The sequence below is a fragment of the Aythya marila genome (genome assembly GCF_965140915.1).
Source record: "Aythya marila genome assembly, chromosome: 3".
NCBI classification, from domain to species: domain Eukaryota; kingdom Metazoa; phylum Chordata; class Aves; order Anseriformes; family Anatidae; genus Aythya; species Aythya marila.
The window spans coordinates 45,707,908-45,720,285 of NC_139044.1; the positions used below are offsets into that span (position 1 = coordinate 45,707,908).

At 40.0% G+C, this 12,378-nt stretch overlaps 1 protein-coding gene across 2 annotated transcripts in view; it reads left to right on the forward strand.

The window, feature by feature from the left end:
• Positions 1–12,378, forward strand: part of RPS6KA2 (ribosomal protein S6 kinase A2) — a 219,511-nt gene that overhangs the window by 194,835 nt on the left and 12,298 nt on the right. For both annotated transcript variants that reach the window (XM_082755701.1, XM_082755700.1), the window contains exons 15-16: positions 10,447–10,536; positions 11,697–11,855. In XM_082755701.1, the coding sequence (XP_082611827.1) occupies positions 10,447–10,536; positions 11,697–11,855 (249 nt within the window). The remainder of the gene's footprint in view (positions 1–10,446; positions 10,537–11,696; positions 11,856–12,378) is intronic.

Below are 12,378 nucleotides of genomic sequence, written 5' to 3' on the forward strand. Positions count from 1 at the left end.
GTGTTCAGTGAGACATGGCACATTGCTCACTGAGAGGCTTTTGGAAATCCCTCCCAAGACTTCTCTGCACCTTTGGGCACCCAGCTACCTTTGTAAATCCAATCTCAACTTTCAGAACAGATTTTTCTTCATGGCTCTCGCCTTTTCTTTCATGTAATTTGTAAGAATAAAATGCTAATAATAAAATCTATGTCTATTTTAGAACTGCCCTCAGGCTTCTAAATACAATATTTAAGAATTGAGACTTACCACATCTAAACTACTGAGAGCATATCAATGCCATGCAACAGAAAAGCTTACAGACAGATATATTTCCTGCACACTGAGTCTACCCTAAAAGTAGTAAGAACCTGTCTGGGTCAGTGCAGGTAGACTGGGCTTTAGGAAATCTTTCCATTATATTCTACTGCATGTACATACCCTGAGGCACTTTTAAAATTTTACTCTTAGGATTTTTTTCCATCCCATTCTCAAGTGAAAGAAAGTATAAAGTTATGAAATACAAGTAAGTATACTGCTCATTCTTCTGAATGTTTTATAAGACTCTGGTATAAAGAAGAGAACACTGGGGAGAGAGAGAGGAAGAGTGTTTCTCCTCTGATGGACCGCTAATGTGTTTCAGATTCTTCTGCTAGAATTTTGATCATCCTGACTAAAGCAGGCATAACGATTTTTAGTAACAAAGGAAACTGGCAGAGTTGATCACATTTGCAAGCATCAAATGGGTGCAACTGTAACAGTAAGATCAGAAGCAAAGGAAAATCAGATCAAACTATTTCAATCGCATCAGTATCTAAAGAAAATAAGTCAATTAATTAAGAGACTGATGCTAGAGCAGATGGAGGGATTTCTGTGGATGAAAAAAAAAAAAAGGCTGTGATGGAAGCCTAAACAGATTAAGAGCACTCTTTTGGAAAACAAAGGAAATGCTAGAGATTTTGGTGAATCAGATTTTTCAAAATCTGCCAGAGATTTGATGCAATTAGTGCATTCCAGAATATTTTTTTTTTCTTTACTTGGAATAATTGCATTGGTTTCAAGCTTAGCTCCCTACTTATAGCGAAGCTTTCAAGCTGGATTTAGATTGACTTCTCCCCCCACAAGGAGAGAATACTGGAAAATAACAGCCAAAGTAAAAACTGCTGTTGCTATGGCCTGTTTTACCCCCAGTATGTTGTCTGCCCCAAACAATGCAGAGGTGGACTGGGGCCAGCTTCAACAATTTGATGCCAAGTACTTTCTTTTCCAGGTCAAGAGACTACCTACATGGTTAAATCTTATAGATCTTTACTTCTCACATGCTGTTAGAGACAGGGCAAATGAGTGAATAAAAGGACAGGGTATGCACTTCTCTCCCCCCTGAGGAGGAAAAACATACAGTAGAGATAGTCTCAAATGACAAGATCAATCTTGCAGATGCCAATACTACAGTGGAATTTGGATTTCAAAACGTGTGAATTTCATGTCTTTTTTCCTATCTCTGTAATGTACTAACCAACTATTTGGCTCCAAATGTTCCCCAGCTGTGAGCAAAGCTAAATTTTGCCGTCTGTGTCTGCCTCTGGGATACAGGTTAGTTTCTGCTGGAGACCTAGTAAATCCTAGAGTTCGTATATAATTCTGGTAATTGCTGTGCAGTGAAAGTACATCTATCTCACTGTGTTTTGGGATGTACAGACTGGGGAGAAGGTGCATTTTAATGAGCTATAAAAATGCTATAACAGTGGAGAAATGATGTCAACATGCTATCAATAAAGAGAAGTCAGTAACTCCTGAGAGCTGTTTTTAGCAGGCATGTGTAATTACACTTGCTATATACATCTATTTATGTGATAATAGCAGTGAGTGACAGTCACCAAATGCTGTATGAATACCAGAGTTGTTTCATGATTTCTTTAAACTTCATGTTGCCCTTCTGTTGATGTTTTAGTTGGTTGGTGTGAGTAGATATCCTTCTCTGAAATCAGGAAGATACACAGTAGTATATAGTTGGCTCTACAACAATTTCCCCATAACCTATATTATGGTTATGTCAGGAGATTAGTGCTGAAAGTAGAAAGCATGAATGACAACAATAACAACAAGTAAAAATGGTACTATTTTGGTGTTCTTGGTTTAAGATAGATGATAAACAAATTAGATAAAATCTGAAAAATGAATAGCAGGCAATATGCAATAATTGCAAGGCAATTTCTATCAAGACAGCTACAAATTTATATGATGTAAGACAGTTGAGTCCAATAGGATGCGATCAAAATCTATAAATATCTCTAAGGTGATATAAATTATGGATGACAACAATTCAGTTGCTGAAGGTGGAAAGACAAGACAAAATGTCTTGAAGCTAAAAAAAGGGAGTTTAAGGAAAAAGTCTGGTCATGAGACCTGTTGGTAAAACAGACTCTTCAGTAAAATGACCAAGACATGTTCCCCCTTGCACGCACAAAAGTCACATCTGTCATTAGTGGAGATGTAGCCTTACAACGTACAGGGTCAGAATGGCAAGACCCTTCCTTACCTTAATAAACTAGAGAGAACGCTTACCGCATTCTCCCATTAAGTTTGGTTTATTAAGCCAGGATTCTTGAGATCGTATTATTCAAACACTTAAGTGAAAGATTCTTTCCAGTGTCTGAAGGATACTTAAGCTGGTAGAGCGGCAACAGACTCAGCTGGATGTAGGGTGCCATGTAGAACATACAGGTTTTGGAACAGATTTAGGCGCAAATTTCTGTGATGCTTTGGATTTGCATAGGGTTGTTTTCCAGAGAGCTGTTCATCTAACACTCGTCAAAGAAACAGCATGGAAAGCCCTTAAATATAATTGGGAAACCATGGTGGGTACAGGAAGAGTGCTTACAAAGAACATACCCTGTCATCCTACAGGTATGATGGAGAGAGAAAACTGATTGCAGTAAAATGGTTGAAATAACAGAAAAGTGCAGTGGAGAAAGCTGTCTGTTAGGGTCTTATATATGCGAGAGTATTTTAAAGGCTTCCTTGGCTATCCCACTTTGAGTAACTTTATTAAAGGGTCTGGCTTACAAGCTGGATGTTGCTGTGTACAATTTCACCCAACATAGCAAGAGGCAATGAAGCATATTTTATACTGTCCTCATTTTGTAAGATTTAGGTTTAGTCAAATACCTGCCAAACTTCATTTATCCTCACTTACCTATTGGTTTCATTTTAGCATGCTGAGATTTCTGACAGGTAGTGTCACCACAAATCAGCTCTTCAGAGGGGCACGTCTTCAATGGGCAGGACTCTGCAGCTGCAACTTCAGAAAGGATGGACCAGTGCAGAGTACTGGTCTCTGCTTGAAAGACTTGGAAAAAGGCAGGGCAGAGAGCCAGAAGAGCCTTGAGCACTTTTACAAGCACCACACTTGTTGGTAGCAGCAAACACCATTGCTGACTGGTGACATTTGTCTAACTGGGATCAAGGTGTTCTTTAAGTCTTAGCAAACAAGCAGAGGAGGCAGATAGAAGTGCAGAACTGTGGGCAAACCACCTCTTAAACTCTGCTTCAGAGTGAATCTTTGATGTGCAGTGGTTGTGTGTTCCCTCTGGCATAAGGATTATTGCAGACTGCTTCCCATTTGCTCACAAAGCTTGCAGTGCCTCTCTCCTTGGCATTGCTGAGCTTTTAAAGAATGTGAGATGATGATATTTCTCAGTCCTAACTGGATCTTCTCTGAGACCTAAGATCAGGCAGCAGTTTTCCTACATCTTAGTAATATCATGTTTCTCTTCTCTGGCTTGCTTGCCAAATACCTAAGCGTTTTGGACAGCATTTGCTCCTTTGCGGCTCTGTTTCTCTTTTGGGGCTGTGTAAACTGTTTCTCGTATTTGTCTTCTGTATTGATGTAATAATTTTCCCCTTTTGTAATACCTGAATATGATACACTGGTTTTCATCCCTGAAGGTTTTTGTAAAAGAAGGTGGGAGTAGCACTGCAGTCATCTCGTGGACTGGAAACTCATCAGTCTGATCCACAGGCGTGTGCTAGGGCTGTGCACAGCAGGCAAAAATAGTGCACAGCCTTTCCCACTCAGCTATTCTGCCTCCAGAACTGCAGACTTCTCTCTAAAATGAGTTTACTATTTCAAAGGTGCTATCAAAACAAATTTTGGTAGCATTTGTGTGCTTAGAAAATGTGTGCAATTGCTTAGGTGCCAATTAATTAGTGCTACGGCTGCAACCGACAGCTTTGGAGTGCAAAGTCAGCAATGGGCATGCTCTGTGTGCAGAAAGCGTAATGCCTCACCCACACAGCTCGGCCTGATGGCCAGTGCTTATTTCAAAAAACTAGTGCTAATTAGTCCTGTTTCTTTTAACATTCATTTCACTTTTTTTTTTTTATTTTTTTTTTGTCTGAAAGATTTAAGCATGGACAGGGGGAGTGGATCTCTGGAGCTAATCAGAACTAATAGCACAGCAAATAGTCCCTCAGAAACTATTAGGCTTGGAATAGTTCTCCTTGGAGACATCTTAAATGTAAAATTATACCATGGCTTTTTAAATAATGTTAGCCTTTCTGCAGTGATTTTCATCCAGCTTGAGTAATTTGACATCAAAAAAGGAACCAAATTAAAACAGATGCTTGGCATGAATAGGACTTATTTTTAGAAGGAAATATTACTGAAATGGAAACCTGTACATTTTCCAGTTCACAGAACTGCAGAGCCTATCTCTGTGATACTTCTGTAGGAATTAATATTGTAGATGAAGCTGTCAGTTTAAAATCTCTGTGTGCGTTGTTATGCTGTCTTTTTTCCAGAAGGGATATGTATCCCAGCTATAGCCTGTTCCACCAGTCATGCCTCCAGCTTCAGATATGAAACTCAGTGCATAAATATGGCATAGAAACAATGTGTAAAGAGATATGGAGTTAATTCTTCTTCCTCCCCTCATGTCTCCACCCAGTAAAATGAACAAAAAGAAGAAGAAAAAAAAAAAAAAAAAGAGAGAGAGAGAGAGAAAAAGATTCCTACAGGGAGCATTACATCATGCTGTTATATGGATCTCTTCTTAAATGTGATTAATACATACTTATACTACAGACAGGTTTTAGAAAAACTTCAAACCATGTAGGAGGAAATAAAGCATCTTTAGGAAGTGTATAAAACTCTTATTCTCCTCCTTGCTTTTTCCACAAAGCCATCTATGTTCCCTGGTGCTGATCAAAAGTAGCTTTCACTTGCCCTGCTTACTTGAACACACTGGCAGCCTCAGCTGTGGCCACTTGAGGTATTGCAGTGCCCAGGTCTCTGCCCTGGTCTTCTGCTGGACTTCCTGCTGCTGGAGACAGAGCAGGAGACAAGGACTGCCCTAATTCACTCTCACATCTCAGTTTCAGCTCAAGGAAAGGTGACTTGGGGCCGTTGAAGAAAAGGCAGGCAACCATCCCACTTGGGATTGGGGGCAAAAAGAGCAGCCAAGGAGAGCTACCCCTGATGCCCCTGCAGCACAGCTCACCAAAGTTCCTCAGTCAAAGCCACACAACCTCCTTTATACCCATGTGAGTGCCGCAGGGTGTATCTTTAATGTTTCCCAGTATTTGAGGTTGATCCCAGTGCAAGTGGAAGTTTTCCGGTGGAATAAATTCACTAAAATAAAATGGATATGTATATATATATATGTTTTTTTTCTTTACTCCATGGTAGTGGTGCAGACAGGGTTAAAGCACAGTGCCAGCATTGTCACGGTTAGCTTGATTTCCCCAAGACCGGAGGTGGAGGGAGGGGACTAGTCTTGCCCATTTCTATTGACGCAATTAGACAGAGCTTTTGTGTCCTGCTTCACTTAAGAGGAAAAATCAAGTGAGAGCCAAGCAAACGTTTTAATGCAGTGTTGTTTGTACATTAAAGATGCATGAAGTCCTTTTTCCCCAGCCCAGGAAGCCTCAAGCAGCAGCGAACTGTTTCCTTGCTCCAGTTTGCCCTGGCCAGAGCGCCATCCTTCCTCCTCAGGCCAGTTACAGCTTTTCTCGTCACGGCATCTCATGTTCCTTTTCCATCTTCTTACTCACTCCATTGCTTTTCTCTCACTGTTTCTTTTAAGCTGCTCAGTTTCCAGACAGCCAAGGCAGTTAAGTTGTCACCTCCTACCACCTGCCCTTTACCAATCTTGCAACTTGTAGCGATGGAGAGCTGCATGTGAGAAACACAGGCATCCTCCTCACACAAGGTCACCTGGGTTAATTTCAGCTGTTTAAAAAGGCAATTTACATTAGCGGGGCTAATTCTGCCCAAAGCAGATTAGGGAGTGCTCACACATACCCTTTATTTGGCAGAGCTGTGAAGGCTGTAAATCCCAGCTGGTGGGTGGTAGCAGACAGCTGGGGACTGTAACATCTGGTAATGGCATAACTAGATCCAAAAGAAGAAATTCATCTACACAGCCACATGAATACCTTCACAAAACTGCAGCCAGCAAATATGAACACATACTGTCTGTATAGATGCCGTACCATTTTCAGCAAGGTTTGGCCCATACAGAACTGTACCAACACTTTCCTTTATACTCCTCAGTCCACCCCAGGAAAGCTGAAAATATTGAATAACCATTAATAAGGAAGAATCAGGCAATTTTTTTCTACACAAAAGACTTGTAAAAGGACTTGCAAAAACTGGCCAGACTTGTTAAATAGGATTTTGAAAATATTCTCCCCTGATCCTTTCTTCCTGGACAGAGAAAGAGTTCAGTATTATCCTTTGATGGAGTTTGCCTCATTTTAAAATATCATGAGGTTTTTACCCTAAATTCCCCTGAAGAAAATATAACTTTGCTTTCAGCTAGTCAGTAAAAGAGACAAAGGATGTGCTAGCTGAAGGACAAAAAAGCCCATTGCTAGGACAAAGGACACTATTACATGTGTTGAATCCATGGGTACCCAATACACAGAGATAAAGTATATTTGTTCTATGGTTCAGTTTCTTATTTTTCTTAAGGACAATAACAAGCTTCTCTGCTTCATAGCTCTTCCCCACCAAGGTACAATAGAGCTCTTGTTACACTTTCAGTCAAGTTATTTATACATTTTGAGAGCTTTCTGAGTTGGTGTTCTTCACCACACAGCTACAGAGGGAAATAGAAAAGTAGCAGCATTACATATTTCTCAGAACCTCAGGGCTGGAAGCAGAGAAAGTATTCCATGAAGTCTGTAACAGAGGATGTTTGTGTATACATTTAGTTCAAATCAGAATTAATATCTTAAAGGAAAATCATTCCTTGCACAGAGGAAGAGTTTCAAACAGTTCATGGGCCATCACAGAGAGGAGCAGGGAAGAAGCTGTCTTCAGGCAAGACACAATATCTCAAAGGAAACACAGAGAGACCTAGGTAGGCAGCAGCCCAGAGGCTTTGGCCCACGTTGGAGTGGAGTAGCTGACAACTACTCCACTGTAGTTGTCATGAAAAGCATAGCTCTGAGAAATATTGTCTTAGATTGCATTTGAGGAACATACTTAATGGTCACATTGGGTGGGAGTGAAGTGCCACCTGCACTGTTTTCTGGTCCACACAATCTGCCCTGGTTGATTCAATGTGCAGAGCTAAAACCTCTTCATACACAGGGGTAGACTAAAAACAGAGATGGCCTTTACAAATCAGAGGTAAATTAAGCTCCAGAGCAGCAACAAGAGGAAGAATCAGTAACAAAGAGGTGGAAAGTGAAGTGTCTGGCTTGTGTCTCTCTGCTCTAGTAGAGGTTTGCTGCTCCTGCAAACCTCTTGTCCCAGCCTTATCCCTGCTCACACTGAAGTTCCTTCAGATTACTGTCCGGGTAAATGAGAGTGATCATTACCAAGAAGGCAGGATTGGTACCAATCATTGAGTTTTTAATGTAATAAGTACTTTGGCTTATGTTGGAGTGAGAGTGTCACATGCCTCTCTTCTGTGGCTGATGGCACAGACGTTCTGGTCTCACATGAATGTCACTTACATGAATGAAGTATAGGTGCATTTTAGTTAAACCTCAAAGAGTCCAGAACATCTTTCCATTCCTACTAAAGCTTTCCCCTTTCTAGACAGTCCTAACATGGCAGGGACGAGAACTCTGGCTGTGTGGTGTCACGGAGCTGCAGAGAGGTAGCTGAGGGCCTGGCCACCATTGTTGCTGCTGTGTGCACCATGTCCCCCACCAGAAATGCCAGCCCCCAGTGCTGGGAGCTCCAGTGGTGATCTGCTGTGTGCTCCTGGGGAGCTTGCCCCTTTAGTCACCTTTAGTCATTGTATGGCAGCGTGTACACATGTTAAAGTAAAAAATTCAGTGTGTTTAGCAGGATGGTTTTGAGATGTATATTTATATAGCGTGCTGTGAATTAGAAGCCTTACATAACATCTACTGCTGCTGCTACTAAATCACTAGCAGACTGCTTCACATTATGCTGTTTTGAATTTTGTGTTAATAGCTGAGACTATTTTAAGTGTTTGGATTTTCTTTTTTAGACGATATATATACAGTTATATTCCTGCATTACTAATAGGTGCTTAAAATTTTCCACAACTCTGGATATCCCCTTTCACAGGGAAATACAACAGAAAAACAATCTGGAATATATTACTTGCTACAGCACCATAGTGGTAGCAGAACTTACCACAGAAGCAGTAATACTTGCTGCTCTGCTGGTTTGTAGTAGGTAAGCAGTGCCCTAGCGGGCACACGTTTATGTAGCTCCATCAACTTGACAAGAGCTATATTAGTTTATTCCAGCCAAGAAAGTGACCCTGCATATCTTTTTATATGTTAGACTTATTGGTTGAGTGGGACACATTTGGCCACTGCAGTTTTATTTATGAGGAGTCATTCAATAGGATTTTCATTGGGTTTTTGAGAATGTCTCTACTAAACTGGGAGAGCAATGTTATTCTAAGGAGAAATTGCTAGTAGGGTTTTTTTCTACTCATCTGTTTTTGAATTTCTCCCTTCATTTATTCAAATATGGATAACTGCTGCTTCTCTGCATCATTTCACTGTTGTTCATTCAGAATCAAATCACTGGTATGGTTTCAGATGCCTGCCACAGCCACTAACCACCTTTATCAGTGCAAACACATGTCAGTTATGAGGAGTACAAAACCTCTGATGTATGAGTTATTGTGGCTGACGCACTAAATTCTAGACCTGTACTTAAATTTGTGTCACCATAAGTAAGCCATGAAAATGCATGCAAAAGCAGCCAGGCATTTATCTCCATTAACAAAAGAAGTTTTTAAAAACACGTTTCCAGGCAAACACTGTTGCTTTAAATCTGAGCTCTGTGCTGAGTTCTTATGGAGAACTAATCACATTGAAGGTTGGAAGCCTTCAAATCCAAGCCAGTAATGGAATTATGAATTTCTGAAAAAGCCACCCATTATTCTTCTGTAAACCTGTTATTCAAATGTAGTGCTGCCATTTTCTAGCAATAAGAAATTAATGCCAAAATATTTTACTCCAAATGAGTTCCTAGTAGAATGAGTTGGTTTTTTTTGCCACTCCCTGTGCAGTTACATTTGAGATTCCAAAGTGCAAATATCTTTCTTGGATTATTTTGCAGCTATTTGGGGGGTTGTAGATATCACTTAACTCTGCAAAGCAAGAATCACTAATCAGTGCTCTCAACTGGGCAAACGATTGAGACTCTTAGACTGACATCCCAAATACAAGTGTTAGGAGCACTGATGCGAAGTCAGTGCCATTCTAACAGCAGGCTTCCCATGCAGTGATGCTATCTAAGCAGCAGGTGCAGCATTTTTCTGAGACCTGCTGCTAGACGAACAAAAAGTTTTCATGTCTCACTGTATTCTCTGATCTTATGAAAGGTGCTGAATGCAGAAATGTGATGTGTAGAGCAGATTTCTTTCTAGCTTAGGAATAGGTAGACTTTGGTTAGATGGCCAAGTGCAAACTCTGGCCGCTCTCTTGTTCATTACAACAGCATGGCTCTTGTTTATTACAACAGCACAGCCAGTTACCAATGGCTTCAACTCAGATCTTCCCTAGCATCTACACAATTTTGTTTCTGCCAAGCCCACCTGACAAGTAATTTCTATTAATTTATTGACAGACATACAAGCATATGCCAATATTACAAACATATGCATTTTTATTTTTTTTTGTCAAAGATGTCATTCTAAAACTATTATTATTTTCGAATTCTTCAGGTTGTTTGATTTCTAAATGAGACTTCTTGTCACTGCCATTATTTATGGGCAAACAAAGCTATAGGCATCAAAAAGTGTGACTACACCTTCAGAATCCAAAATAATTATTGCTCCATCTGCCTGAGGCAGACAGTCAGCATGGCTCTCATTTTTGCAGGGTTTGAGCTGGCCTCTACAAGAATAATGATTAACAGAAGAATTTTAAATATTAATTCATTTAAGCTGTATAAATTGCTTGTTTTGTGCTTAGTGCTGCCAGCTGGTACCTTACCACACTGTGTTTCATTTATTTCAGATAATTGACAAGAGCAAGAGAGACCCCTCTGAAGAAATTGAGATTCTCTTGCGATATGGACAGCATCCAAACATCATTACTCTTAAAGATGTGAGTAATCTTTGACCACTACAGTACTAAATGATTTTCACCTAATGATCAGGCTCACTTATTATATGGAAAATTCTCCAGTTTAAGGTCAGAGCTAAAAAAAAGACTCATTGAAATTAAGGGGAAAACATAACTTTAACAAATTACAGGCTAATAGTTGGAAAGACTGGTCAGGTTATATTCTCCAAATCCTGTCTAAACAACTGAGGATAAAACCAAAGGGCTGCAGTGCTGGAGAACAACAAAATGTACCTAGTTTTGAAGCACTTCTCAGAAGTGGGATCTCAGCTAGGATTGTCCATACTGTGTTAGATTCAGAGTTTAAAGAACAAAATTGCTTGTGTCACTGGCCAGTTCAATATGGTTCAGACCTTAGAGAAATATATATATAAAATTTCTAGTCACATACCCTTGGGAAAGTATCACCTAATTCCTAAGTATTAGAGAATATCTTAAAATCTGTGCAAGAAAGGTTTTATATTCCTTTCCCAAAACATCTAGCATTGATGACTATAACACTGTCTATTATTGCAGTCCAGATAAAAGATTATGACATGAAAATGGCCATCTTCCAATCTAGACAAAAAATGTCTTTTCCCCCTTGCAATTGACGTTGATGGTAAATACATCTTGCAGCTCGTGTCAACAATATATTCACCAGAATTGCAAATACAAACTATATGATATCATTGGAAGCACGTCTTGGCCAACAGTATAATGCAGTTCATTTAGCTGATCATGAGTCAAAGGGAAATATTGATATTTAAAATGGCAAATGTTACCCTGTAGAACGGGAAAGAGAGAACATTACTGAGAAGGAGGCTTGGGTGAGAGCCAGGAGACATTTCAGGCTGTGTGAAATGGTGCTGCTTTTAGCAGTTTGGTCTGCTCTGCTGACAAGATAGCAGATCAGGAAAGCTGCCTGTCTATGTGGACAAATCAGCAAGTTGCCACAGACACGAGAAAAAAAGTGATGATTAAATCTTGTTATAAAGTTGCCTTTTCTGTTGTTAAGCATAATAAGCACATTTCCCACACATTAGCTGATATTTTCTTCTTACAACATCTTACATAAACAAGCCAGTACTGTGATTAAAAGGCCAACCTTCACCAAGTGTAAGTTGGGTCTAAAATATGTATTTGTTGTATTACTCTTCCAGGTCTATGATGATGGGAAATACGTGTACCTGGTGATGGAGCTGATGAGGGGAGGCGAGCTCCTGGACCGCATTCTTCGGCAGAAGTGTTTCTCAGAACGAGAGGCCAGCGCCGTGCTGTGCACCATCACCAGGACTGTGGACTACCTGCACTCCCAGGGTGTAAGCATTGCTTTTTTGGTTCTCTGCAGCTGTTCTCTTAAATTCCAACTTTTAGAAAAAGTGAATAGTTGTGATTATACTTCTCTGAAATATAAATATGTTTTTACCCCCAAAAAAAGTGTTCAGACAAAATAATGTTTCATTCTTTTCCCATGTTTGGAATTGCGTTTAGGTTGTGAAATAGGGTCACAGGCTTTTTAGCCACTTCCTGGCTGAACTACAGTATGTCAAAGTGGTATTTTCGTCCCCAAACTACACTGATTTTCAAGTCTGTGTAACTTGCTGAGGTAGTTTGCTTCTTATCACAGTCATTATTGCCATATCTGATCTTTTAACTGAATTTCAGATAGGGTATCTGAGTCAGCAGATAAGTAGAAAATCAAATGCTCAGTTTTCAAAGCAAAGTAGCAGTTTGAGCAGCTGATGAGAAAGGTTTCTGACATGCTGTTAAAGAACTGACTTCTAAAATCTAAGCTTTCTATATACAGCAGCTTGAAAATCTCTCCTTTTCCACTTTTCAGGG